Consider the following 27,787-nt stretch of genomic DNA (forward strand, 5'->3'; position numbering starts at 1 on the left):
AAAAACTATATAAGATATTAGAATAGTTTACGATATAAAATTAATTTTGGCCAATCAATTAGAACTAAAGATGTCAACTAGATTTTGACCCGTGCTTAGAAAGCGCGGGTTTGTTTGTTTTTCATTTATTAATCGAAAACTGATTTGCAAATTACCATTATTTTTGTTTCGCACCATAACAATTGAGTTTTTAGGGTTTTATCATTTTTTTTCTCTTCAAAATATGGTATTTTTTCGAAATATGGTAGTTGTTCTATGATAATGTTTAAGTTTTAAGATTTGTTTTCATATCTGACCTAGATTCATGGTTGGACCTATAGACCCGATACATTGTATATAATCCGGTTCGGATTTAATGAAAAATTCGTTAATTAAAAATCTGATATAACCAGGTAACAATCCAAAAACTCACTATTAACCTGCAATCTGATACCATTGATCCGATTACAAAATATCTAATAGTAATTTTTTAAAAAAAATTGATTAAATTACTCATATATTTATTAATATTACATAAATTAGTGATTCCTTAGAATTTGATAAAATTTTATTATGTTATCCAAATAAAAAATGATAATACAAAAAACTTATTGATATGACAATATTAGTTTATTTTCGTCATTAATAACCTATTATAAGTTTGTGTTTTTATTTTAGATTTAAAAATTAATTTTAATATAGTTTTTAAAATTTTCTTGAACACTCGTAATTGCCATATCAATATTATGTATAAAATGACATTATAAATGGAAAAATGATATTCAAATATGTATATGATATATGGTGTAGGATATAGGATTTTGGTTTGTATTGAAAAAATGTATAATATTCAAATGATCTGTTTTGAATATTCATATGTATATTTAAGAAAATGATATTTTCATGTTTGCTAATTTATTTATAGTTCGTAATATATTTATACATATATTATATTTAAAGTTAGTATATCTTTTAAATATATATATGCCCATTATTTATAGATCTATTTAGATGTACATGTAGGCCCAAAACTAAAAGACTTAAATGCCATTAATGAATTTTATTCATTCTTTGTAAAAATAAGGGTATTTTTGAGAAACTGTAATTTTCATTACTTTTAATGGTATTGATTGATTAATGAAATTTGGTGGAAAAAAAAAAACCTCTAAGTACTTAAGGAAGCGGGAGGAGAAAAAACAGATTAAAATCCCAAATCAAGAAAGAAAAAAGAAAAGCTTTCGTCTAATGGAGTCGAAGCTTTCTTCAATGGCCTCGAAGCGTTCTTCAATGCCATCACGTTTGTTGTCGCTCCCGGAAGAAGTACAAGAAGAAGTCATCTACCGGACTCCCGTGGAAGCGCTTATACAGTCAGCAACATTATGCAAGCGATGGACCGCTCTTCTCACCAACAAGAAAGTCATCCACACACACTTGGATCGGTCGGCGGAAAGATTCATAAGAAGCGTTGATACAGTAAACGTCGTTGATCCGGTGACGCGAATATGCTCAAGTACTTCACCGGTTCCGAGAGAGTTTCAAGACCCGAACAATACAGATGCTCTGCTTCACTGCGACGGTCTTATGCTGTGTAGACTTCGTGGCTGTCACGTCAAAAGTTTCGAGCCCGAGGATCCAAGACGCCCGCAAATAGCGATTTGGAATCCCGTTTTGAGAAAGGTGAAATGGATCATGCCTTCTGATTGTGTGACCGCTTACAATAACTTTGGGCTAGGTTACAAGAATCGAGGTGATTACTATTGAATATGGAATGATAATTTATTCATAACAATAGAGCTCTGTATATATACAGAGGAAGAGCTATACAATATGGAATGGAAATATACGAGGATTGATGATAGCAATCATCCTACATAATTACAGGAATAATATGAACGTTAGATATATATTGTTTCCATATCTTATATGCCCCCTCAAGATGGACCGCCATTAGCGAGGCCAATCTTGATCATCAGTGACTGAAATCGTGGTCGGGTGAGTGGTTTGGTAAGGGCATCAGCGAGTTGATCAGCAGAGCAGACATGTGAGACTCGAACGTTCCCAACCTGGACTTGATGCCGAACAAAGTGATAATCCAAGGCTAGGTGCTTCATTCGGGAATGGAACACCGGATTAGCTGCTAGGTATGTGGCTCCTATGTTGTCACAATAGACAGCCGGCACTCCTGTGGTTTTGAGACCAAGTTCACAGATGAGAGATGTGATCCAACATATTTCTGCAGTCGTTGATGCTACGGACCTGTATTCCGCCTCGGTGGAGGAGCGTGCAACACCAGTTTGTTTCTTGGAAGACCAAGCAATGGGATGACGACCGAAGTAGACTATATAGGCGCCAGTGGACGTGTAATCATCCTTGTTTCCTGCCCAGTCTGCGTCTGTGAACGCATGCAGCGTAGGAGAGTTCCGAGTAGGAAAATAAATTCCTTGATTTGCCGTTCCCGCCAAGTAACGTAGAAGTCGCTTAACAGCGTGCCAATGCTCGGTGGTGGGTTGATGGATATACTGAGAGAGTCTGTTAACGGCGAAGGAGATATCAGGTCTGGTCAAGGAGAGATACTGGAGACTACCCACTGCAGCACGGTAATGGCTAGGATCTTGCATTGGAGCACCACTATGCAGAGTGAGCGGTGTATTCGGACACATGGGAGTGGCCACTGGTTTTGCTCCTGTCATCTTGTTCCGATGTAGCAAGTCTGCAATATAGCGATGTTGTGTTAGTAATAAACCCTCAGAAGTACGATGAGCTTCCATTCCAAGAAAATAAGAGAGATTCCCCAAGTCTTTAAGAGAGAATCTGTGTGATAAGGAGTTGATGAATTGCTGTAGTTGGGCATTGTTGTTGCCGGTAAGGATTATGTCATCAACATAGATGAGCATATAAAGAAGGACGCCATGAAGATTGTAGATAAAGAGACTGGGATCGGCAATAGAATTCTTGAAACCAGACTGTATCAGGAATGCGCGCAGCTCGTTATACCAAGCGCGTGGGGCTTGTTTCAGTCCGTAAACTGCTTTGCGAAGTCTACATACACCAGTTGGGTTGTCTTTCTCCGTAAACCCCGGAGGTTGCATCATATAAACCTCATCGTCCAGTTTGCCCTGCAAGAAAGCATGATTAACGTCAAATTGTCTTATAGGCCATTGATTAGAGACAGAAACACTAAGAACCAAACGTATGGTCGTTGGCTTGACGACAGGACTATAAGTTTCGGTGAAATCAATTCCAGGCCTCTGATTGTAGCCTTTCGCTACAAGACGAGCTTTGAACCTATCCACAGACCCATCCGGCTTTCTCTTGATGGTGAAGACCCATTTGCAACCAACAAGATTTATGTGCTTGTCCGGAGTAACAACATCCCACGTGTGATTTTTGAGTTGTGCATCAAGCTCCTCATACATTGCTTTGCGCCACCGGGGATCTTTCAAAGCTTCTTGAACTGAGGTTGGAATTTTCTCAGTGCAAGGGGTTACTGTAGCTCGAAGATTGAGCTTCTGGACTGGTTTACGTGAGCGTGTAGACGCCCGAGTCGGAGCTGATGTAGCTGGTGGAGCTGGTGGAGCAGCCGGAGAAGCAGTTTGGTGGGTTTGATTCTCTGCGGCGCTGTTGCTTGTTGTTGTTGTTGGCGCGACCGGTTGTGAAGAAGATGATGGCTCAGTTGCAGGAGATGGTGCTAATGGTGCAGTTGTTGGAGCAGGCGAAGGAGATTTGATTGGAACAATAGAAACCTGTGGTATAAGGGAAGCCATATCCTCTGTAACACTTTCATCAGGAGAGACAACAGAAGTTAGTGGGTTAGGTAATGAGAAAGGAAAAACGTATTCATGAAAAGTAACGTGGCGAGACGTGTAAATACGATCTGTCACACGGTCTAAACAAAAGTATGCGCTTTGAGTGGTTGAGTAACCAAGAAAAACACATGGAGATGATCTAGAATCAAGTTTGTTTGCAGCATATGGTCGAAGCCATGGAAAACACAAACATCCAAAAATTCTAAGTTTTGAGTAATTTGGAATAGTTCCGAAGAGACTTTCAAATGGAGATTTTAGTGATAAAATTTGTGTGGGAATTCGGTTTATCAAATACACCGCAGTTGCTAGAGCATAAGTCCAATATGACTTTGGCATGGAAGCTTGCGTCAAAAGGGACAAACCTGTTTCGACAATATGTCGATGACGCCGTTCCGCAATGCCATTATGCTCGGGTGTATGGGGAGGGGTGGTGAAATGCGAAATCCCATGGGTGGATAAGTAAGTCGATAACGCCATATATTCACCACCGTTATCGGTGTAAAGAGTTTTAAGCTTGAATTGAAATCGGTTTTCAACCAGGGCTCGAAACTTCACAAAAATTTCATAAACTTGTGACTTCCTTCTTAAAGGATAAAACCACGTATATTTTGTAAAATGATCAACGAAAATTACGTAGTATTTGAAACCATCGACTGAAATCAAGGGTGACGTCCAGACGTCGGAGAAAACAATATCTAGGGGATGTGTTGATTGCACCGATGATAAACCGAAAGGAAGCTTATGCATTTTATTAATTGAACAAGCACTACATGGCTTTGTGAAAGAAGCAGTAGAAGAAAAAGGTAAAGAAAACTTTGAAATCATAGTTTTAAGTATTGGTAAAGCTGGATGGCCCAAACGGGAATGCCAATCCGATAAACTAGTCTTAATAGCCGAAGCAAAAGCAAGAGATGGTGGTGTAGAAGAACGATGAGTTGGCCACTCGTAGGTGCCATTCTTAGGTTTGCCTTCCAGACGAAGCGCCCCCGTAGTCAAGTCCCTTACCTGGAAAAAGGTTGGAGTAAATGTAATCGAAGCATGGTTAGTATCACAGAGTTGAAAAACAGAGATTAAGTTCTTATCTAAAGACGGTACGTAAAGAACATTATCGAGAAAGAAAGGTCGTTTGAGAGAGGGTAAAGATAAAGAACCAGTGTGGGATATGGAGAGCCCTGAACCATCGCCGAGAATGACATCTTCTCCTCCATTATATGGCGAGTGTAGTGATAGATTAGCAAGGTCCGATGTCATGTGATGGGAGGCGCCAGAGTCAAGAAGCCAGGTTGAGGAATCACCGGTGACCATCGCTGCATTAGCCGTTGGATGCCATGGTTGTTGAGGTGGTGCTGATGGACGCCAGTTCTGTTGTGGTGGAGCCTGTTGCCACGGTTGGCCAGAGGAGCCACGAACTATCTTGAATTCTGGACAGTACTTGGCGGAGTGACCTTGAACACCACAAGCTTGGCAACGACCAAGATATGGTCGAGTTTGGCGATTGTTGTTCTGGTAATAGCCTGAGGAGTTGTTGCGAGAGTTCTGAGGTCTCCAGTTGTTTTGTCCATGTTGTTTTGGACGAGGTGTAGCAACATTAGCAGTAACAGGTACTGTTGGAATAACAGCATTAGGAGCAGGTTCGGTACAAAGAAGCATTGCTTCTCGATTTAGGAGTTTCTCATGTAGCTCAGAGAATGATATGGTTTTGTCTCTCCCATTAACAGCATCAATAACCGGCTTGTAATCTTCTGGTTAACCTGCGAGTATCTGATCAGTAAGATCTTCAGGGTCAAGAGGTTTTCCGAGCAGAGCTAAGTCGTCAGACTTGGATTTGATGAGTCGGAGGTACTCGCTAATAGTTTTGGTTCCTTTGGCGCAGGTGCGGAGTTGATATTTGAGTTGTTGGATGTGACCTCGAGATGGATTGCCAAAGGTAGTAGCAAGGAGATCCCAAACTTCACAGGTTGAGTTAGCGCTGGAAACCAGCGATTGTAGTGGCAGTGAGACTGCACCGATGATGGCGCTGTAAAGGAGGCGATCTTGACGTCTCCAGGGTGCAAAGTCTGGATTAGTAACAGATTGACCATCGGTGATGACGGTGGCCTCCGGAGTCGGTTTAGAGTTGTCGATGAACTCATGGAGTTCATGCCCTTCAAGGAGTGCTTTGATCTGACGACTCCACATGATGTAGTTGTTGTTGGTGAGTTTGGTGATATTAGACATATTCACCGATAGAAGAGTCGTGGATGGATCTCTTGCTATGTAGACCATAGTGGTCTCAGCAGAAGAGTTTTCTCCCATTAATAATCAAAAAAGGAAAAAAAAAAACACAGAGGTATGGCGTGAAGAGGAAGAAAGAGAGAGACGAAGAACAGAATGAAGAAGAAAATATTTGGAGAGTTTTTGATCTATGGCTCTGATACCATATTGAATATGGAATGATAATTTATTCATAACAATAGAGCTCTGTATATATACAGAGGAAGAGCTATACAATATGGAATGGAAATATACGAGGATTGATGATAGCAATCATCCTACATAATTACAGGAATAATATGAACGTTAGATATATATTGTTTCCATATCTTATAATTACTTGATCTTGCGGTTCCCCCAGATCCAGTTTAAGTTTGTGGAAGGTGAAAACCCGGTTGAGATTTACGAGTTGAAGAATGAGTCATGGAGAACTCTTGAGCACGTGAAGGTTGATTGGGTGGTGGATAGATCGTGCCAAGGTGTGTCTGTGCTGGGTAACATGTATTGGGTGGTTACTCCTGAGAAGAAGAAGAAGAAGCGCAAAAGCTACATTCTAGGTTTCAATTTCACGGTGGAAACATTCAATGACGTGTGCTTATGTCCTCCTCCTCTCTCTTGTGGTGGTGATCGTTACTTAAGCTGTTACAGTAAAGATAGATTGTCTTTGCTACAGCAAGATACAAAATCAAGGAAGATTGAGGTTTGGCTTTCAAGCAACTTGGCTGATGCGAGCGTCTCCTTTACTAAACATTTCAGTGTGGCCAGCCCTGATCATCTTGTGTTAAAGCCCCGTCAATTTACGTCTTATCCGGTCTACTGCTTTGTCAAGCCCAAAAGTATCGTTGCATGGTGCGAGGGACATGCAACCCAAGGTCAGAGGGATTGTACTTACTGCACTCTTTATCAGATTGGTGAGGATGCGCTAGGAAACCCAACTGAGACCGAACGAAACTATGATGAGCGACGCTGGCTTCCAGACTTTTGTGGCCATGTCTATGTTCCAAGTTTGGTGTGGCTGTGATGTGATGGGTAACACGTACGTGTTGATAGCTTGCTGTGTGAAGAAGAAGAAATATCGAGGAGTGGAGGGTTTACGTTTCGTGTTCTAACCTTTTAGTTTTAGTCTTTGTTTTGTTCATCTTTTCAGACGTATGTGTCTCTATTGTGGTGTGGATAATGTGTGTAACCCTTACTTGCTGGTTAAGCAAAACTTGCCTGATTTTGAAAATGGTTTTTTTTTTTTTTTTGAATTTTAAATTGGTATTCATCAAATTGGTATTCGTTTATAAAAATTTACACACTTTTTTACAAGTGGAAGGAAACTTGTTTACAAACTTATTTTCAAGAAAGAACTCGAGTAGGAACTTGATTAACCCACAATGAACTTGAGAAGGAAGAAGTAACTTGAGAATAAACAAACTTGTTTTCAAGAAAAAAGTTAATTGAGAAGGAAGAAGTAACTTGAGAACTTGTGAATACTAGTTTCATTTATACAAGTTTCTAAGACATGTGAATACTAGTACTTACAAAAACATACAAAGTCCGTGACACTTTCATTACAACAACACAAGCGAGTACAAGACATATCTTCCGCTGTCAACTTTCCTATAGCCTCCTGAGAACCACCAACGGTCCTGTAAGTGAACACAAAGTGTGTTCATGATAACTTCTTACTAATAATAGTTTATGTTCAGAAATCAAAACCAACAAAAGTAGAGAATCTTTTACTTGCCCTTCAAACACAAGTTCCTTCTTCTTTTGAAGCTTCAGAATCTTTTCCTCCACTGTGTTCTCTATTATGAATCTTCACAACCTGCAAGACAAGAGAGAAACAAAAAAAATACAACATATGAGGAAAGCGTCGAGCTCCACCACCGTTGGAGGCGACGGCGGCGTCTCCCGAGCTTTCTCAGTCAGCTGAACGTCGAAATTGAATCCATCAGACGGATTCCGCAGTGGAGATGGAGACGCCGGAGACTTGGATGAAGCGATTCTCTGACGCGCACCACGTGTTCGACGGAATGAGGAGGAGGAGTCGAATGAGAAAGCGGTTGCGGTGGCGGAGACCAAACGTCGCGATGCTTGCAATGAGCGGTTGATGTCGATCAGAACTAGCCGCGAATTCAAAAATAAAATTGATTTTTTTTTAACTTTTAATTAAGATATTAAAAAATAAAAGATTCGCGACTGGTGTTGGTGGTATGTGTTTCTGAAAGCAGGAACGGAGCTTACTAAACGAGAGAACGACGACGTTTGCAGTTTACTATTGTGCTTGCTTTTTGTCTTCCGAGTGTTTTGTTGTGTTTTTTTTTATGAACAGAAATTTTTTTAGTGGTATGGCTGTTGACCAAGAATCAAGCACAGAGTCACTCCAACATATTCCTGAAGCTAAACCTCTAGTGATGTCATCTCAAGTTGAGGTAGTAATCGTCTCTTTCTCTGCACTATTAATCTTTGCTGTTTTCTAGATTTTGTGTTTGCTAAACATGTATTAGCAAACAAGAATTTAACTCAATGTTAATAACCTACTGTCTGTCCCCTGATGGTTTTCTTTTGAAAACAAAAAAAAAAACAGAAAAGTGGAACAGCCTATTGTTCTCGTGTCTGATTAACAGATGATGCACGAGGAGAAAGATGTGATATTTCTTGTGTTTCCTTTCCTTGCATGGAGGAAGCGTTCTTATCCAGTTTAAGAGATTTTCAACCTGAGCTTTGTGGTACAACAGCTTAACGAGCATTACAGGTGCAATTTTTTTTTCTTTTAATATTGACTTGTTTCCAACTCTTCCTGTTATTGCTTAACTCAAGATTTCACAATAAGACTTGGGTGGCTGTTATAGGATTGTGTTCAAGAAACAGTGGTGACAGTAGCATTTACGGTGCGAAGCTAGATGCAGGGGGCAGTGATTTTGCCTAAGGGTTTCCAAGTTGATGATCAAATAAAGGTGTTACTTTCTCTTTCAAAGTAGCTGATTATCTTAACATTTTCTATGGCTCTTAATGACTTTTGAATCATTTGCAGGCGCCTGAACTACTCTCGTTATTATTTTCTGAAAGTAATCTATTAGCTCTTATGCTCATACATTTCATTTGAACAGTTTGTATGATTAGGGATTTAGGAATTTCTTAGCCTTGTCTATGCGACAGCAAATCCTGACATTGCTTAGCATTTGGTGTTTTGTTTACTCAGTTACTTGAACTTCAACTTTCTGGTAAGAAAGCGATCGATGCGGCGGATCTACTCGACTCAAGAAGGTGGCAATTGCACCCACAAAATTTCCAAATTCTTTATAATTTAACCCAAAATTTAGCTATTTTCCCTTATTAAACTTCATGTTTTAGCCTTTATATATGATTTGTACCCCTATTAAAAAAATCTTACATCCGCCCGGACTGCTTTTTGAAATGGCTTGAGAGGTCAAAAGTTGAATAAGCTGAGTACAGAGACTAGAGTTTGTTCTAAGGTCGTAGCTGGTTATGTCTATTTGGTAAAGAATGTTTCATTCAAAGTACAAATCGTACAAACTTTATTTCGGAGCTTGAAGGTCCTCTGGTTATGTCCATTTGGTAAAGAATGTTTCATTCAAAGTATAAATCGTACAAATTTAAGATCAGAGTTAGCCCATTAAGAAGACTAGGTGCTGAGACCCCGCGCAAGCGCGGAGCTGCTTACTTTGAATATCGGTGGGGTGGTATGATTTACGGGATGTTGGTGTTGTTTAAGATTTATGCAAATTAAAGAATAAAATTTATCGGAAGTAAGACAACAAAATTGATCCTAGCTTTTGACGATTAACTTAAGTTAGAGACATCTCCAAAAACGGAAGGAAAATTCAAAAAGTATAATTAAGGTAAAATATAGAGAATGTAAAAAAGGCCTAAACATGAAACAGCGGAACAACGAAAATGGAAAGAGAAGAAGATGAAGAAGCTTACGTCAGGTATATGAAATTAAAAAGACAGATATTGTGACAGCGTAACACCAACTTATTTGGGGGTCCATATCAAGTTATCAACTCTGTATATATCCGTTGTTTGAATAAATACTCGAAATATCAAACTACTTGCATTACAAAATATTTTATTTTTTCAAAATACATTGTTTGCTAGTACTTGGTAGGGAGCTCAAGGACCGTAGTAGCATATATTAAAGCTACACTAATCTTCATCGCTATGATCACACATTGTCTACATCCTCAACGTTAGGATATTCCAAGTAACACTTCTCCTCGTCTTCCTCGTCACGGGTTCCATCTTCATCTTGTAAACTCCAAGTAACCATCTTCCAAAACGCAGCACTCCACTTCTCTTCCCTCTTCAGGCTTAGCGGTGGTATGTGACAAAATCCAGCCGTTGGATTGAAACAGAGCTCTTATATTGGCTTTGTGGTTCATAAGAGTTTCAAGAATGGTGAAAGTGGAAGCATCGTGGCGAGTGGCTCTCCTTCTAAGGAGATCTGCCCCCTGTATGAAATAGTTTAACAAAACATAAAGATTAAAATAGTTTAACAAAACATAAACGAAAGTTGACGTTTTTACATTATGAAAAAGTAATTGTGGGTTTAAAATGTTTGGGTTCAAATTATGTTGGGCTCTATGTCTAAAACATGATTTGAACTTAAAAACTGAAAATAAAAAAAACGTTAGGTTATCTTTCTTTCTTTTTCTCCGTCGTCGGGACAGCATCACTTGTGGGATCCCTGGCATGATTAGAGCTTAAGTTTGTGAGATTGGGGAGCGATAATAGTGTGATGCATTATTGAAGAGGATTTTACTTCAATCAGTTAGGCTTCGTCCGCATCGTTCCATTGTCGTTGGTCCTCGGGTGCTTCGTCGTCGTCGGAATCTGCAAAAGAAAAGGTTTTAATTTGTTAAGTAAGGTGTCTTTTATTTCTTTTAGATTCGGTTGCTAAAAACATAATTCATTCAGTTTTCCTGTTTTGTTTGGAGATTGCAGGGATGAAACTGTAGATCACAGAATCTTGTAAGAAAAACAGAGAAAAATCATTAGTTGTTCATAAAAAAACCTATAGACAAAACCAAAACAAAAAGATGAAGACACGTTTCATATATGAACAAAGAATAAGCAAAGCAGAGTTAAAGTGATAAAAAATAAGTTAGAAACAATCATCACCAGTTCATCAAGGAGGAGAATGGTGATGCCCATAAACTCTCCATTCTTGTTAATGTTCCTGAAATCCTAGAATCGGATGAGCCGACCAACAATGGACTTAGTGGACCTTCCAAGGCGGAGAGAGTTGAAGGTGGAGTAGGGAACGGCGGCTGAAGCGGCTGAAGCGGCTGGAGCAGCTGGATAAATCATTTTCGTGACACATATGAGAAAGTAAAGCTATCGGAAAACTGAGAAAAAAAAAGTTTGAGACAAGATGGAGCTTTTACCTCGAGGGATTCTATATATATGAGAGCTCTGAAGGCGTTAGAGGAGAAACTAAACGTTTGGTAGGCGCAAAACGTGCGTAGAGCTTTAAAGATCGACCATAATAGCTGATTGCCGGAAGGAGAATCACAAGCGACGAAGGAGATGGTGAAGATGGCGGCTTCCCTAATCTTCTTAGCTTTGTCCGTATCACCACTTTGGACAGATACAAAGCTTAATAAACAGAAAATCAATAAGCCCAAAGTCCACTTTTTGTCGATGTCCATTCGTTACCCATCAATTAAAAAAAAAAGAGGTGGAGTCCACAATGTTATATTAGTTTTCGACCTTTATAATATATATTAGTTTTGACCATCAATGTACAAAGTATCCTTTAGTGCAATGGTATAGTTGTGGGTGCTTATATCTCAATAACCCGGGTTCAAGTCACATATTTGACATTTTTTTACATTTTTAAAAAGTGGGATCCACAGACCGATGATGTGTCGCATCAGGAGGAGAGAAACTCTCCTATTATATAATAGATTCGGCCCAAATAAATATTTCGGTTCGATTCGATTCTTCGTCGGGTTTTTTGCCCAGCCCTAGGTTGGATATTCATTTATTTCTCGACATTTCTCTTTTAGTGAGACTTCCTTAGTTCCTTGTATGATTTGATTCTTTCATGTAGCTTGTCTTAATGGGTCTTCCAGCACATGTGTCTTTTTGTTTTTGTTTTTGTTTTTGTTTTTGTTTTTGTTTTTCATCACCTCTTGGTTTGTTCGTTGATTCTCATTTAAGCTTCATATTAAAGATGATACCTCTGACGAGATCTCTCAAACAATAAACTGATGTTTTGACAAACAAATATTTTCATACATTGCATTACCTTTACATATTTGTGTGGATTTTCTCGTGGATCAATAAAAAAATCATATCAATAGAGAATGTATAACCCCAATTATTTTATTTTTCTCTGTTTTTTTGGGACAAAGATGTATCCAATTTAGATAATGTTGAGTTTTATACAAGTAAGCAAAAAGTTAAAAAAGGAAATTTAAGAAATATTATATGAATGAGATTTTATAAACTGACGAGATTCCTCAAACAATAAAATAAACTGATGTTTTGTCAAAAAATATTTTCATACACACTAATTGCATTACATTTACATTTGTGTGGATTTTCTCGTGGATCAATAAAAAATATATCAATAGAGAAAACTGTATATAACCTCAATTATTATATTTTTCTTTTGAACAAACCCCAATAATTTTCTTTTTTTTTTAGGGGGGGGGGGGGGGGGGGGAGAGGATAAAGATATATTTCTAATTTAGATAATGATAAGTTTATACAAATAAGCAAAAAGTTAAAAAGGAAATTTAAGAAATATTATGTGAATGAGATTTTATAAACTTATACTTTTATGAAGATTAGGGTTTTCTTCTTCGTGCAGTTCATCATCCCCTTTGTTTTTTTTGGTGCAAATATCATCCCCTTTGTTCTCAGAAAACTTAAAAAAATGCCTCGCATAGACAGGATCAGTGCGTTGCATGACGATTTGCTGGTGAATATATTGTCTCAAGTCCCGACAAAAGATGCTGTGACAACCATGGTTTTGTCCAAAAGATGGGCTTTGGTCTGGACGATGGTGCCTAAACTTGAATACGAGGATACAAGCAAAGAAGGGGGAAAGAACCTTTGGCGCTTAGTTGACAAGTCTTTGCAACTCCACAAAGCACCTGTACTAGAAAGCATGCATATTCAAGCTGAACGCCAGTTTACGGACGATGCAGATGTTGGAAAGTGCGTCTCATACGCTGTTGACCACAACGTTCGAGAGATATCTCTTATTATACCATCCCTTATTTTACCATCTCAACCAAAGATCCTGCTGCTACCATCGAACTTTTACACCTCCAAAACGCTAGTGAATCTGACTCTATCATGTAGTGCTCTCGTCGTTGATGTTCCTTCCCTAGCTTGCTTTCCTTTGCTTCAGACGCTGGCCCTTCTCGATGTTGTGTTTAATGATGAAAGCTCTCATGCTAGGCTTCTAGCGAATTGCCCTGCGCTCAGTTATTTGCATGTGAACCGATACTATAGTGACAATGTGACAAGGTTCATTGTGGAAGTTCCTTCTTTAAAGAGTTTTACATACACGGACAATCACGAAAGATATTCTGCTACGCCCTTGGTTTTAGACTCCCCTAGATTACAACACCTTAGTATATTTGATTATGGAGACCTTGGCTCGATCCAGAACATGCCTCACCTTGAAACGGCTTATGTTGGTCACTTGGTTCTTCAGCCAAATGACAAGTTTCTGAGATCTTTTTCTTCTGTCGGGAGTCTCCATTTGAGATTGATGGAGGTAACTATTTTGAGTATCCTTCTTGTTCCTATATGTGATGCTCTCTTTGATGTGTTGTTATCCTTATGTTGTTCAATGTAATTCAACTGCAGGTTGAATGTTTTAGCACCATTAATTTCCCTCGGCTCATGAAGTTTAAGCTGCATCTTTTTAAACCAAGTTTCTCAGAGTTAAGGCCAGGTTACTCAGAGTACTGTTCATTAGAACCACTTATGCTTTTCCTACATAACTCCCCTATACTAAAAGTTCTTACGATCAGCTACGTAAGTAACTTCCTCCCTATCCATGAAACACTTACTTTATAATAAAATTAGTTTATTATTCTTCCTTGTTGATTTTCAGGGTGTGGGTCTTTACTACGAGGACCTCCCACTTTCGTGGAACCAACAAAGTTCTGTACCGGGATGCTTGTTGGCCCATCTCGAAATCTTTGTGTGGGATAAGTTTGGGGGAAGAAGAAGACAAGAGAGAGAATGTGTGGAATACATCCTTGCAAACTCAAAGTGTTTAAAGACGGCCACAGTCCTTCCAGGATGTTACTACAGTCTCGAGGAGAAAGAGAAGATGGTGGGGGACATAAAATCTATGTATAGGGTTTCAGCATCATCTCAGCTGATAACCCATTCGGATTCTACAAATCCTTGAAGGGCAACAAATTAAAAAATAATATTCTTTTTATCTGGACCTTCTGTGCTATGGAACACTTTGCTGATGTGAATAACTTTAATTCTCTGACATGCAAAAATACTAGCTTCATATTTTTGTTCATGGTCTTTTTCCATACTTTCATTTTATATATGACTATTAGCGAGCAAATATTGTTTGATATTAAGAAGAAATGACTTGTTTGCTTCTTTACCTTACACATGAATACATGATCCTTGATTTTGTTGTGGAACTATCTCGGAAAGCAAACTGGCGACCTTCTCGGAATTGGGTCTCATGCAAGCGATGACTCTTCCAAAGCATGATCGTCTTCTGGTTCTTTTGGCATGGCAAGCTACAATCTATCTCATCTGGACTGAGAGGAATAGCAGGATCCATCGACAACAACATAGATCAATCTCCTCCTTGGCAAAGCAAGCAGATCTTCTCATCAGGAACAGAGAGAAGGAAACCCATCTCTCTCCTCAAAAATGCTCCAGCGGTGGTTTCAAAACTGAAGGCATCGACTTCTCTCGTCCGTCTCTTCACATCTTTCACTATGGGTTCAATTGTATTTCCTTAAGGGCATCCCCATTGAGAGTTCAATGGGGGAGTTCACACGGTTTTCGAAAAAAAAAAATATTAAAATAAGTAAAAGAGGTGAACCTGTCTCTTGCAAGTTCACTGCACTGAACCCGGGTCAACACTGTAGCGCGGGTCCCACGGCGCGTGGCGACCCGCGATTGGTCCGATTAATTTTTTTTTTTTTTTTTTAAAAACAAAATTCAAACAGAAAAAAAATAATAAAAAAATGCTTTGTGAACCCCTCCCATTGGGTTCACTGATGTACATGGCCTAAGGGCTAGGCCCAACTTTATAATCTTTTGGAAAGTTTGATGTAATGGGCTCAACCCAAAGTAACTGTCTTCATGGCCATATAAATTTAAGTAAATCCCTTTTTCAAAAAAAAAAAGAAAAAGATTCAGAGCGCCCATGGATTCCTCAAAGCGTACGTCGTCATCATCGTTGTCATCACTGCACTCCGAGCTACTAGAAGAAATATTATGCAGGGTTCCCGCAGAAGCTATCATGCGATCAAAACCGACGTGCAAGCAATGGAACGATCTCATCAAGGCTCTCCCCACCAACAAGACGTTCATCTATAAACATTTGGATCGCTCCTCCTCCGACTCCTCCTCGAAAAGATTCATAAGAACCAGTGATTCCTCCGTACGCATCATTGATCCGGTGACCAAAGAACGTTCAACATCACCAATGCCAGCGGAGTTTCAAGAATCAAATAAAGTCCATACGATACTTCAATGCGACGGACTCGTCTTGTGTATACGTCGTTATTATTCGCTAATCAGCCAACCAAGACGCCCCCACATCGCGATTTGGAATCCTCTTTTGAGGAGAGCCAAATGGATTGCTCCCTCAGGAGGTTTGTTGCCTAACAGTGTGTATGGAATGGGATACAAGACTCGAGAGGAGGACGGTTACAAGATCGTACGGTTTTCTAACAGCTGGTTCAAGGTTGGTGAAGGTGATACACAGGTTGAGGTTTACGAGTTCAAGAATAGTTCATGGAGGACTCTTGATCATGTCAAGGTTGATGTGCCAGTAGTAGATAGCCAAGGTGTGGCTGTGATGGGCAACATGTACTGGCTTACTGAGAAGAATGGCATTCTAGGTTTTGATTTCACAGCGGAAACATTCAAGGACGTATGCTCATGTCCTCCTCTCTTTTTTGGTCATCGTCGTTACTTAAGCTGTTTCCGTGAAGATGATAGACTGTCTTTGCTACAGCAAGCGGAAGAATCAAAGAAGATTCAGGTGTGGCTTTCAAACAACTTAGCTGATGAGAGTGTCTCCTTTACTAGATATTTAAGTGTTGACAAACCGGGTCTTCCTGCGTTAAAGCTCTATGAATCTATACATCATCCGGTCTACTGCTTTGTCAAGCCTAGAAGTATGTTCGCCTTGTATGAGGGAGATGAAGGAGATGGTGTTACGTTTACTACTTACGGCATTATTTGTGAAATTGATGAGGGTGGGCTAAGAAACCAAACTGAGACTGAGACAGAACGAATCTATGGGCGTCTCAGGTACCCCATCTTTTGTGGCCATGTGTATGTTCCAAGTTTTGTCCCTCTTCCATGAAAAAGAAGTTGCAGAGTCTCTGATTTTGGAAAAAAAAGAAGCTGTTACGTAGTAATTTCATAAATAGTTTTGTGTTTATAAACAAATGTTTTCATACACATTAGTGCATGCATTACCTTTGCATAGTCTCTTAACGTTTCGTTATCGATAAAGATTTGCATTTCCGCTGCTAGATGTTCTTTAGCATGTAATTTTATATGAGGTTTTCAGGCTTCTCGCTGCTTAACAAATACAAAGACAGAAAATAGCAAACAACCAAAATGAAGCACTGTATTAGTATGAGTGAGACCAAAGAAAGACATTAAACCGGTTTGAAGTATCGTCTCGTACTTACACGTGGTTTAAAGAATCTCACTATTTTGGAATGGTTGACCCTAAACCGGTTCGATTGCTTAAGCCAATCAAATAGATAAATGGATTTCTTTTTGGTTCGGTTAAATCTTAAACTGATTCACCTGTTTTTTTCGTTTATATTAAAGAATAATATCGCACCATGTATTTGTAGGCGGGCGGGAAGATAAAGATGTATTTGTAGTTTAGATAATGATGAGTTTATGCAAGTAAACAAAACGTTAAAAAAAAGCATATGAATAGAGATATTATAAACTTCCACTTTTATCAACACTAGGGTTTTCTTCTTCGTGCAGTTCATCCCCTTTAATTTTTTCTCAAAAACAAAAAAAAATGCCTCGCATAGACAGGATCAGTGCGTTGCATGACGATTTGCTGTTGAATATATTGTCTCAAGTCCCAACAAAAGATGCAGTGACCACCATGGTTTTGTCCAAAAGATGGTGTTTGGTCTGGACGATGGTGCCTAAACTTGAATACGACGATACAAGCAAAGAAGGGAGAAAGAGCCTTTGGCGCTTAGTTGACAAGTTTTTGCAACTCCACAAAGCACCTGTACTAGAAAGCTTGCGTATCCAAGCTGAACGCCAGTTTACGGACGATGCAGATGTTCGAAAGTGCGTCTCATACGCTGTTGACCACAACGTTCGAGAGCTAGTTCTTATTATAACATCCCTTATTTTACCAACTCAACCAAAGATCCTGCTGCTACCATCGAACTTTTACACCTCCAAAACACTAGTGAATCTGACTCTATCATTTAGTGCTCTCGTAGTTGATGTTCCTTCCCTAGCTTGCTTTCCTTTGCTTCAGACACTGGCCCTTCTCAAGGTTGTGTTTAAAGATGAAAGCTCTCATGTTAGGCTTCTAGCGAATTGCCCTGCGCTCAGTTATTTGCGTGTGAACCGATACTTTGGTGACAATGTGAAAACTTTCATTGTGAAAGTTCCTTCTTTAAAGAGTTTTACATACACGCAAAATGACAGAAGAGCTTCTAGGTCCTTGGTTTTAGACTCCACTGGATTACGACACCTTATTATATTTGATTATGGAGACCTTGGCTCGATCCAGAACATGCCTCACCTTGAGACGGCTTATGTTGGACACTTGGTTCGTCAGCCAAATGAGAAGTTTCTAAGATCTTTTTCCTCTGTCGGGAGTCTCTATTTGAGATTGATGGACGTAACTATTTTGAGTATCCTTCTTGTTATGTGATGCTCTATTTGATGTGTTATACTTATGTTGTTCAATGTAATTCAACTGCAGGTTGCATGTTTTAGCGCCATTAATTTCCCTCGGCTCATGAAGTTTAAGCTGCATCTTCTTAAACCAAGTACTGCAGAGTTTGTGCCAGGTTACTCAGAGTACTGTTCACTGGAACCACTTATGTTTTTCCTACATAACTCACCTATACTAAAAGTTCTTACGATCAGCTACGTAAGTAGGTCCTCCCTGTCCATCAAGCAATTAGTTTATAGTAAAATTAGTTTATTGTTCTTCCTTGTTGATTTTCAGGATGTGGGTCCTGACTTCGAGGACCTCCCACTTTCGTGGAACCAACAAAGTTCTGTACCGGGATGCTTGTTGGCCCATCTCGAAATCTTTGTGTGGGATAAGTTTGGGGGAATAAGAAGACAAGAGAGAGAATGTGTGGCGTACATCTTTGCAAACTCAAAGTGTTTAAAGACGGCGACAGTCCTTCCAAGATGTTCCTACCGTCTCGAGGAGATAGTGGAGGACATAAAATCTATGTATAGGGTTTCAGCATCATCTCAGCTGATAACCCATTCGGATTCTACAATCCTGGAAGGGTAACAAATTAAAAAATAATATTCTTTTCTGGACCTTTTGGTATGAACACACTTTGCTGATGTGAATAACTTTAATTCTCTGACATGCCAAAATACTAGCTTCATATTTTTGGTCATGGTCTTTTTCCATACTTTCATTTTATATATGACTATTAGCGAGCAAATATTGTTTGATATTAAGAAGAAATGACTTGTTTGCTTCTTTACCTTACACGTGAATACATGATCCTTGATTTTGTTGTGTAGGGAGATTAATCTTTGGTTCTGAAATGAGCTCTTTCTTCAACTCTATCATCTCCTAGCTCGAGAGAATAAAATATGAGGCTTCTCTAACAGACGCCATAACTCGAAAGAATATATTTATACTATTATCCGTAATAAGATTCTGCCTTACTTTTTTTTATTTTTTTTTAAAAAATCGACAACTATGAATTGGGCCAAAATCCCTTAAAAATTAACAAATTAGGAGAATGCCTAAGGCATAGAAATTGTAGGCCTTCGGAAAGTGAGTAAGGTGAGTCAAATGACAAAAGTGTCCTCAGCCGGTAAGAAAGAAAGCGAGGACGTAACCGGTGACAATGGGTTACCAAACGATTAGAATAAAAAAAATAGAAACCGTACATCTTAGGGAGTTATGTTAGCCTGCTAAGAATAACTCAAGCAAATTATTATTTACTATTAATCGGCTACAACTTTTTCTCTGCAGCTGTAGCGTCGGCTCCTACTGCTCCGAGTGGACAAATTGCGCAAGAGGAGGCGCCTCCTATTTTTTGGGACGCCGGGATCAACGTGGGGGATTACACAACTCAAGGGACTTCCCCATTGCCGCCTGAAGAAAGAGCTGACAATCAGGTGATGCTGTCTGATGGACTTGCTAATGAGCAGTTGGCTGTTGAATGCGAGCCAAATGTTAGCCTGCCAACACATAATCAGAATGTGGTTGGGGAGAATGGGGACATGGATAGCAATGTCGCAAACAACACTGTGATTAACTTTGCTACGCAAGATGTTGGGTTTGAAGATGGAGGAGGATCATCGGCGGGGTCGACAGATGTAAGCTTGGTCTGTGGACGTCATCAGGTCAGCATGCCGACTAACATGGTGGCGGACGAGAACTCCCCCGTGATCCCTGATCCAAACAGAGGTTAGACTTTTTTAAAACCGTTAAAAAAAAGAACGGGATCTATTTAGAATGGTTGAAGCGGAAGGGAGGGGGGGGGGGTTCTTCGGTTTGATCCATCGGAAAAGTTATCGCAGCCAGAAAGGAGATCGGGATCTATTTAGAATGGTTGAATTGAAGTACATAAATGGATTGAGAGCAATTATTATAATAAGGATGATCTTGGGGGATTGTGTTGTTCGATAATAACGAGCAAATAGAGAAGTTTCGATAACTGATCAAAGCCAACTTGTCTGACACACTATATTACGTGTTGTTTTGCGATATCAATATATTACACATATAACAGATAGTCGGTTGCTCTCCATTGTAAGTGATCAAGGTTAAAAGGGTAAAACCTCACACGTTCTAGATGTCTCGGAGATGTAAATAGTGTATAAGCCTAATTACAGCATAAGTCTTGTGTGTAGGCTGCAAATTCTCTTAATAGTTAATAGTATATATATTTATTGAAGAACTAATGTAGTAATAATATGAATTGCCGTTTTTAAATTGAAAATAAGTTTCCGTTATTATATATTTGAATTATTGTTCTAATCTTCAAACTAATGAAAAGAATATTATGCTTGATTTTGAAAACAAACAAAAAGCTATTCTGTAGTAATTCATGAATCAATTCGGTTTATAAATACAAGAGTAAAAACATACATTGCAAATGAGTAGCAATGACCAACAATGTTAACATATTATTTACGAAGACTTTTACAGTGAATGTACAATGTTCAAGCATGTCTCCAATGTATATATGATCCATGTACTGAGTCAGAGATGTCAATCCTTGAGGAAAGGAAGACGAGTCACTGTATTTCCCATGCTATCATCTCCTGCTTTCTTTGGAGACAGCATTTTTTTGGTGGATCTTCGAGGAAGTATCTGAAGACGAGGGTTAAGGTGAGTGCCGAGATTCTCCACCGCGAGTTGATAACTCTCTACCAGCTCTAGCTGCCGGACTATTATGTCTGACCGTCTTGGAAGAAGCTCCACCGGTTCACCTCCTGGGATGACTATGTATTCGATTGCTAGACGTACCTCCTGCATTACAGAAACATGGACTAGATCAGTTACTACACTGGCAAGTGCCTAAACTATATTCAGTGTAAACCATATTGAGCCTTTTGTACATGAGACTGTTTAAATTCAGTGAACTAAGAGATATTAGTTTTACCTCGAGGGCATCAAGTTCTTCTAAACTGGGTTTGCTCTCTGGAGCATCATCGTTGATCTCAATATCATCAACAGAAGACTTCTTCTCTATGGTTATAGGGGCTGAGCCAAACGATTCTCTCCCAAGGATCATTCGAACTGCCTTGACCATCTGAGCCATTGTAGTTGACTGCAAGGTAAAAACATGAAGAAGGAAATGGATCTAACTAGTGAAACATAGGAATACTCTAAATCATCATTATCATCAGTCATCATACAAGAAGAAGGATACCTTGATGACAAATATTGGCAGCTTGTGTAATTTGGCAACACGGCGGATCGAGGGATTCTGTTTCAGTTCAGAACTTGAGGCTAGAATGACATCTGCTTCTCCAACGTCATCTGTCACTTCTATGTCGTCTTCCAGTCCCATCACTTCGGCTACTTGAAGGAGATCAGCTTCGGCGACCTAAATCACAGTAATATAGTTAGTATCTTTCGCTCTTTAAGATCAAGATTACTTTCCAGTGAGGGGTTCCTTACATTGTAAGTATAAACATGAACAGGTGAACTTCTTTGGCTCACGGATATGTTTCTGCTAGCCTTCTTATACCGAGAGGGAAGGAAGTCTTCATCTTCGTCGTCAGAGAGCACTTCACTTGCAAAATCTATGTTGAGCAGTGGTGCAGGCTCCACTTCAAGGCTCTCCAGAGGAATGGGAGTCACTAGCTTATGAGGAACATCGTCTTCGCCACGAATCTGACGGATCTCACATGGAGCGGACTTCCCTATAATAACAAAAAAAGTTGTTCAGTTTGGATTCACTATGAAGGGGGAAACTGTTTTAAAGTTAACTTACCAGCAAGTATAGCATCAACAGTGACATCTAGCCGTTGATGAACACGGCACTCCGTTCTCGAAATCATCTCTACAGCACAAGTAAACGTTGGTGGTCCTTTTCTTTCGAGAATTGTCTTCTGCACTTTTCGTTTCCTTGCTTCTTCATCACCAAGAGTCACACTCTGTTTAAAAAAAAATTCAATTTAATGTCCACTCTTACAATAAAAGAGCAAAAGAAGAAGAAGGTTGAAGTCTAAGGTCACAACCTCAATACCACCAATAAGGATCTGCAATGATGGATTCTTGATGATGTTGTCAATAGTCATCCCATGAGCAGTTGCAACAAGCTGGACTCCTCTCTGAGCAATAGTGCTAGCAGCTAATGCCTCAAGCTCTGTTCCTATCTCATCTATAATTATAGTCTCAGGCATGTGATTCTCAACCGCCTCAATCATAACCTGTGTGAGAGATTAAGATTCTTTTCATTCCATCTCGCAACATATACTTTTATCACAAAGGTCAAGAGTTAATAGAACGTACATCGTGCTGCAAATTCACATTTGGAACTTGCATCCGCCTAGCACGGCCGATTCCAGAGTGAGGAACATCACCATCACCACCAATCTCATTTGACGTGTCGACAATCACCACACGTTTCCTGTGCTCATCAGCTAACATACGAGCGATTTCTCTGTAACATCACAATCGCATTAGGTGAACATCATTCATTACACTAAATAGGCCTGGGCATTTTACCCGGACCCGAAGACCCGACCCGAAACCGACCCGAAAAAACCCGGTTCGGGTAGGAACCGACCCGATCAAATTACCCTATCGGGTCTTGTTGCAGAGGACCCGCGGGTCTTGGACCCGACCCGACCCAAACATACCTGATTAAAGTTGTTTTGCCAACACCAGGAGAACCAATGACCAAGATTGATCCTCCTCCCTCTATCAAGTCTCTTATGATCTCTGCACTTCCAGACACAGCTCTACCAACTCTACATGTTAGACCAATTATTTGCAGTTTCCGGTTACGTATAGCGCTTATACGATGCAACGATCTGTTAATCCCCGACCGGTTATCATCCGAGAAATCACCAACCTAAAATTCAAAACATTTATCTTCTCATCAGCTCAAATTTTATTACAAAGAAAAAACGTTTCAAGCAGTATGAGCTGTAACTGTAATATCATAAGCAAAAGTAGTTAAAAAGCTAAAATATTTGATAAGTGAGTTTGCGTGTGATAAGAGATCAAAGACGCACACACCTTTGATACGGCAAGCTTCAGATCTTGCTGTGTGACAGGCATCTCTGAGATCACCCAATCGCCGGAAGGGAATCGAGCGAGTGGCTTTCTCCCTAAATCCATCACTACTTCGATCAATTCCCCGATCGCCTCGTGCTTAACGAGCTCCTTCCGAGTCGCCGGAGGGAGGATCTCGAGGAAAGCGTCGAGCTCCACCACCGTTGGAGGCGACGGCGGCGTCTTCCGAGATGAGGAGCTTTCTGAATCGGCGGAAGGTAGCTGAACGTCGAAGGTGAATCCATCAGACGGTTTCCGTAGTGGAGACGGTGAAGCAGGAGATTTAGACGATGCGATCCTCTGACGAGCGCCACGTGTTCGACGGAATGAGGAGGAGGAGTCGGATGAGAAGGCGGTTGCGGTGGCGGAGATCAACCGTCGCGATGCTTGCCATGAGGTGTTGATGTCGATCAGAACTAGCCGTGAATTCAACGCCCTCATCACGATTTTTTTTTAAATTTTTTTAATTTAATTAAAATAATGAAAATTAAGAAATGGAAGATCCGACTGGTGTTGTGTTTCTGAAAGCAGGAGCGGAGCTTACTAAAAAGAAAAAAGCTAAACGAGAACGACGACGTTTGCGGTTAACTGTTTAGTTTTCTCTTCTTGATTTTTCAAATAATACGATGCGTGAAGACTGAGAATAGAGGAAGATTCCAAAGGATCAAAGCATCTCTTCATGGAAGATGCATTTGTTATTGAGCAAGACAAGGCAGGGGGTCCATCGTGGAGGGAAAGATAACATTGCCGTTTAGTCAAGTGGTTTAGGTGATGCCACGTGGAGAGTTAGACAATCTTGTTGACACGTGTCTGGTAGTGGAGCTGCCGTTTGATTGCTAATCTTTGGGGACTCTTTGACGGATGTAAAACCAAACCAAAGTGGCTGGACTTGGTGTTTCGCACGGTAGATGAAAAACTCGTCTACTTTTTTGGTTCTGCATATTAAGATTTGACCCAACTTTGAAGCCTAAATTAAGACAAACATAAGCTGAACTCCATTAGTGTCCTTCTAACCTCGTTTTATAATTTCTGCATGTTAACCCAATGGGCTTATGTTGCTTCTAGTGGTCTTCTGGTTGTGTCCACTTGGTTAAGAATGTTTTATTTATTATAAATCGTACAAACTTAAGATCAGAGTTAGCCCATTAGTGAGATTTAGCCCACTTAAATACTTTATTATATATAAAACATGATAGTTGACAAAATTAACAACCGACCTTAGCTCAGTTGGTAGAGCGGAAGACTGTAGTGGGTTATCCCAAAGAAATCTTTAGGTCGCTGGTTCGATTCCGGCAGGTCGGATTCTTTTTTTTTCTTTCTCCTCTTTTTGTATCCGTGGGACCCACATCCACCTGTTGCTTCTCATTCAATTCGCGTGCCTAAACCGTTGATTAACCCAGACGTTATCTATCTTCGCGTAACAGATCACTAACTATTTTTCTCGAAATTCCCAAATTAACCCCAACTTTCCCGGGCACGTTTCAATTTTCAATACTTTCTTCACACCTTTCTCCTCACTCATATAGAGAATCTCAAAAACACGAGAAAGCACAGTCGAAAGAACCAAAAAAAAAACGAAAATGGAGAAACTGACTTTCCTCTCGCTTCTCTTGCACTTCGCCGTCTTCATCGCTAGCACATCTCAGTCATCTTCAATCCTATTGAACGATCGTAGCTTCGAGATACCGAACTTGCCTTCATCGCGCGCCGAGAAGCTGATCCGTGAGCTGAACCTCTTCCCGAATCTGGAAGTAAACGTGATCGACGTCGGTGATTCGACTCTCACTTCCGACGAGGAGTTACCTTCGATTGTCGAACGGAGATTCATATTCCCGAACATCCTTCCCGATGGCGGCCCCCCTTCCCTCGAGGATCTAGGTCATCATGCTGGTTACTACAAGCTCCCCAAATCTCAAGGCGCAAGGTTTATATATCTAAATCCTAAGTTACTTGTTGTTCATGTGTATCTTTAATTGAAGCTTACTCGCACCGGCTCGTGTAGTACGATCTGTGCATTAGTATCTGATTTGTTATGCTTCATTAATAATATCTCAACTTAATGTTTATTCACCTATATGATTTGGTGGTGTTTAGGATGTTTTACTTCTTCTTCGAGTCGCGTAGCAAGAAAGATGCTCCTCTTGTGATTTGGTTGACGGGAGGGCCTGGATGCAGCAGTGAATTAGCTATGTTCTATGAGAACGGTCCTTTCAAGCTCGACAAGAACATGTCTCTTGCTTGGAATGAGTATGGTTGGGACCAGGTATTACCTCATATCTATGATCCATGTCAGGCCGTCTCAATTCATTTTTGGACCCTGTTCAAAAATATTAGCTGTATAATTAATAATGTAATGAAATAGTTTTATATATATATATATGTATATTTACTGTTTTTTTAAAACATTATATGTTCTAAATTTAGATTTATATATATTTTTAAAAGTTTTAGACCGTAATTTATATAATATTTTTTAAAAATTCTTAATTATTTTTTGTTTTTTGATTTGGACCATGTTCGATCGGTCCAATTAAACGTGCTATTAGACAGCCCTGATCCTTGTAAACTATCATATTACTGGTCCTAAAATTTTCTCATGAGAGTTTATCTTGCAGGCTTCCAATCTCCTGTATGTTGACCAGCCTGTTGGAACTGGTTTCAGCTACACCTCTGACAAAACTGATATCCGTCATGACCAAACCGGAGTTAGCGATGATCTCTATGACTTTCTGCAGGTCTTACATCCAAGCTTTGAATTGGATAAAACCTCTTTTTGATTGTTCTGGTTTAAATAGTGATTGTGTTTCCTCAGGCTTTCTTTGCGGAGCACCCTAAGCTGGCAAATAAGGACTTTTACATAACTGGAGAGTCATATGCTGGGCATTACATTCCGGCTTTTGCCTCCCGGGTCCATAGAGGAAACAAGGCTAATGAGGGAATCCATGTGAACCTTAAGGCATGTGACTGTTTCTTTCTTTTCTTATCCCTCTCTCACTTTTAAGGTGTTGATGGAAGGTTGGTACTCACAAGTATAATCTTGCAGGGATTCGCTATTGGAAATGGGCTTACAGATCCTGCGTACCAATACCCAGCATATCCTGACTATGCGTTTGAAATGGGTTTAATTACTCAAGCAGAGCATGATCGTTTAACTAAGATTGTCCCATTGTGTGAACTATCAATTAAGATTTGTGGTACTTCCTCTGGTCTTCATTATCAAGTTATGTGTTTTAGTTTCTCCATGTGTTTTGTTGGATCCTGAATCCATTTTTTTTTTTGTTTGTGGGTTTTCAGGAACTGATGGAACAACTTCCTGTTTGGCGTCATATCTTGTTTGCAACACCTTGTTCAGCGGTGTAATAAATCATGCTCATGGAGTTAACGTAAGCCCCCTACATAACTGTTTGATTTTCATTATTTGATTTGCATATAATATTGCTTCGGACAACTTCATGTGAATAAATGAAACCTTGAAGAAACCATTTCTATCCACCAGAGAAGCCATCAGTTGTATAACGGCAATTCTGTTTTAATTTTTTCTGCATTTAGAGTAGTGATAACTTGACGCAATTCTTGTGTAGTATTACGACGTCAGGAAGAAGTGCGAGGGAAGTTTGTGCTACGACTTCTCAGACATGGAGAAATTTTTGAATCTGAACTCGGTGAGAAAGTCGCTTGGTGTTGGGGAGATAGAGTTTGTGTCCTGTAGTACTAGTGTCTATCAGGCAATGCTACAAGACTTGATGAGGAATCTCGAGGTTGGAATTCCCGAGCTCTTGGAAGATGGAATCAACCTTCTTGTGTATGCCGGAGAATATGATCTCATCTGCAATTGGCTCGGTGAGTTCCAGAAACATTCCATAATCAAATCCATAAGCTAAATATGATCTCCATTACTATTGGACATGATATTTTGAACTGGAGCAGGTAACTCGAGGTGGGTGCATGCAATGGAGTGGTCAGGGAAAGAGAACTTTAAGGCGGCTAAGGAAGTTCCCTTTGTGGTTGATGGTAAAGAAGCAGGCAAGGTTAAGAGTTATGAACAACTCAGTTTCCTCAAGGTCAGGCTTTTCTTACATTAACTCAGTATTTTCGTAGTTCTGGTGATTGTCTTATGATGATTTAAACGAAAAAAAAACATACAGGTGCATGATGCGGGACATATGGTTCCAATGGACCAGCCAAAATCTGCGTTGAAAATGTTGGAGGGATGGATGAAGAAGTCGCTTGGTGGAGGAGCTGCTGTGTCTACTACAACTACAGAAGAAGATGATATGGTTTCTCAGATGTAATAACAGCAAACAAAGAAACAGTGTGGACTGTGTGTTGTGTAAGCGCTTGACGTTTCCTTCTGTAATTTGATCTCTAAAAGAAAACTATATATGTAGGGGTTGTACAGTGTTAAGCTCAAAACCCTTGTGAACCAAGAAAACATATTCTAAAAAGAAAAAAAAAAGATTAACCATTACTACACTTACTACATAATTTGATTCCAATCAAATCAAACAGAACTCAACTAGAACCTTGTTCGATGCTGTTAAACCGAGGACAATAGAAC

General features: G+C 39.7%; 7 protein-coding genes and 1 non-coding gene across 10 annotated transcripts; 7 read left to right on the forward strand and 1 right to left on the reverse strand.

Moving 5' to 3' along the window:
• Nucleotides 1–1,224: 1,224 nt before the first annotated feature.
• LOC117134414 (putative F-box only protein 15) lies at nt 1,225–1,740 on the forward strand. The gene has a single exon (XM_033292736.1). It carries the CDS (start codon nt 1,225–1,227, stop codon nt 1,738–1,740), a length of 516 nt encoding a protein of 171 aa, XP_033148627.1.
• A 4,597-nt stretch (nt 1,741–6,337) lies between these two features.
• On the forward strand, nt 6,338–7,059 carry LOC103870755 (putative F-box only protein 15). The gene is made up of 2 exons (XM_033292737.1): nt 6,338–6,343; nt 6,400–7,059. Exons 1-2 carry the CDS (start codon nt 6,338–6,340, stop codon nt 7,057–7,059), a joined length of 666 nt encoding a protein of 221 aa, XP_033148628.1.
• A 1,159-nt stretch (nt 7,060–8,218) lies between these two features.
• LOC103870468 (putative FBD-associated F-box protein At1g05080) lies at nt 8,219–14,331 on the forward strand. Of its 3 annotated transcripts, none has more exons than XM_033291974.1 (6): nt 8,219–8,458; nt 8,710–8,781; nt 8,879–8,983; nt 9,061–9,094; nt 9,229–13,788; nt 13,881–14,331. In XM_033291974.1, the coding sequence occupies exons 5-6, from the start codon at nt 12,841–12,843 to the stop codon at nt 14,091–14,093; spliced, it is 1,161 nt and encodes a 386-aa protein (XP_033147865.1). In that variant the 5' UTR covers nt 8,219–8,458; nt 8,710–8,781; nt 8,879–8,983; nt 9,061–9,094; nt 9,229–12,840; the 3' UTR covers nt 14,094–14,331. The 3 variants fall into 3 exon arrangements, with proteins under 3 accessions (XP_033147865.1, XP_033147863.1, XP_033147864.1); XM_033291972.1 differs by having other exon boundaries at nt 8,244–8,458; nt 8,614–8,781; XM_033291973.1 differs by having other exon boundaries at nt 8,264–8,458; nt 8,714–8,781.
• A 1,095-nt stretch (nt 14,332–15,426) lies between these two features.
• On the forward strand, nt 15,427–16,596 carry LOC103870757 (F-box protein At3g08750-like). Its single transcript, XM_009148923.1, has one exon. The coding sequence runs from the start codon at nt 15,427–15,429 to the stop codon at nt 16,594–16,596; it is 1,170 nt and encodes a 389-aa protein (XP_009147171.1).
• A 630-nt stretch (nt 16,597–17,226) lies between these two features.
• On the forward strand, nt 17,227–18,208 carry LOC117134142 (putative FBD-associated F-box protein At1g05080). Its single transcript, XM_033291992.1, has one exon. It carries the CDS (start codon nt 17,281–17,283, stop codon nt 18,160–18,162), a length of 882 nt encoding a protein of 293 aa, XP_033147883.1. The 5' UTR covers nt 17,227–17,280; the 3' UTR covers nt 18,163–18,208.
• A 2,300-nt stretch (nt 18,209–20,508) lies between these two features.
• On the reverse strand, nt 20,509–23,927 carry LOC103870466 (uncharacterized protein ycf45). The gene is made up of 9 exons (XM_009148592.3): nt 23,194–23,927; nt 22,812–23,026; nt 22,462–22,612; nt 22,188–22,379; nt 21,941–22,103; nt 21,625–21,869; nt 21,374–21,550; nt 21,104–21,271; nt 20,509–20,970 (listed from the first exon to the last, which is right to left on the reverse strand). The coding sequence occupies exons 1-9, from the start codon at nt 23,668–23,670 to the stop codon at nt 20,710–20,712; spliced, it is 2,049 nt and encodes a 682-aa protein (XP_009146840.2). The 5' UTR covers nt 23,671–23,927; the 3' UTR covers nt 20,509–20,709.
• Nucleotides 23,928–24,441: 514 nt separating this feature from the next.
• On the forward strand, nt 24,442–24,531 carry TRNAY-GUA. The gene is given in 2 exon segments: nt 24,442–24,478; nt 24,496–24,531. It is a non-coding gene; the product is annotated as a tRNA-Tyr (tRNA).
• A 197-nt stretch (nt 24,532–24,728) lies between these two features.
• LOC103870470 (serine carboxypeptidase-like 49) lies at nt 24,729–27,706 on the forward strand. Its single transcript, XM_033291955.1, has 9 exons — nt 24,729–25,153; nt 25,324–25,492; nt 25,845–25,964; nt 26,042–26,185; nt 26,273–26,423; nt 26,524–26,612; nt 26,811–27,069; nt 27,157–27,290; nt 27,375–27,706. Exons 1-9 carry the CDS (start codon nt 24,810–24,812, stop codon nt 27,519–27,521), a joined length of 1,557 nt encoding a protein of 518 aa, XP_033147846.1. The 5' UTR covers nt 24,729–24,809; the 3' UTR covers nt 27,522–27,706.
• Nucleotides 27,707–27,787: the final 81 nt, after the last annotated feature.

This window comes from Brassica rapa, chromosome A05 (genome assembly GCF_000309985.2).
Source record: "Brassica rapa cultivar Chiifu-401-42 chromosome A05, CAAS_Brap_v3.01, whole genome shotgun sequence".
Lineage (NCBI taxonomy): Eukaryota > Viridiplantae > Streptophyta > Magnoliopsida > Brassicales > Brassicaceae > Brassica > Brassica rapa.

Excerpts from the sequence above, each read along its gene's own strand:
- LOC117134414 (XM_033292736.1), top strand. The coding sequence starts at position 1,225 with ATGGAGTCGAAGCTTTCTTCAATGGCCTCGAAGCGTTCTTCAATGCCA.
- LOC103870470 (XM_033291955.1), top strand. The coding sequence starts at position 24,810 with ATGGAGAAACTGACTTTCCTCTCGCTTCTCTTGCACTTCGCCGTCTTC. Across the intron at positions 25,154-25,323 it reads CCCAAATCTCAAGGCGCAAG|GATGTTTTACTTCTTCTTCG; the intron begins GTTTATATATCT and ends GGTGGTGTTTAG. Across the intron at positions 26,424-26,523 it reads ACTATCAATTAAGATTTGTG|GAACTGATGGAACAACTTCC; the intron begins GTACTTCCTCTG and ends GTGGGTTTTCAG.
- LOC103870466 (XM_009148592.3), bottom strand. The coding sequence starts at position 23,670 with ATGAGGGCGTTGAATTCACGGCTAGTTCTGATCGACATCAACACCTCA. Across the intron at positions 21,870-21,940 it reads TGTTGATGCTATACTTGCTG|GGAAGTCCGCTCCATGTGAG; the intron begins GTAAGTTAACTT and ends TTGTTATTATAG. Across the intron at positions 20,971-21,103 it reads AAGAACTTGATGCCCTCGAG|GAGGTACGTCTAGCAATCGA; the intron begins GTAAAACTAATA and ends TCTGTAATGCAG.
- LOC103870757 (XM_009148923.1), top strand. The coding sequence starts at position 15,427 with ATGGATTCCTCAAAGCGTACGTCGTCATCATCGTTGTCATCACTGCAC.
- LOC103870468 (XM_033291974.1), top strand. The coding sequence starts at position 12,841 with ATGAAGATTAGGGTTTTCTTCTTCGTGCAGTTCATCATCCCCTTTGTT. Across the intron at positions 13,789-13,880 it reads TCCATTTGAGATTGATGGAG|GTTGAATGTTTTAGCACCAT; the intron begins GTAACTATTTTG and ends ATTCAACTGCAG.
- LOC117134142 (XM_033291992.1), top strand. The coding sequence starts at position 17,281 with ATGCCTCGCATAGACAGGATCAGTGCGTTGCATGACGATTTGCTGTTG.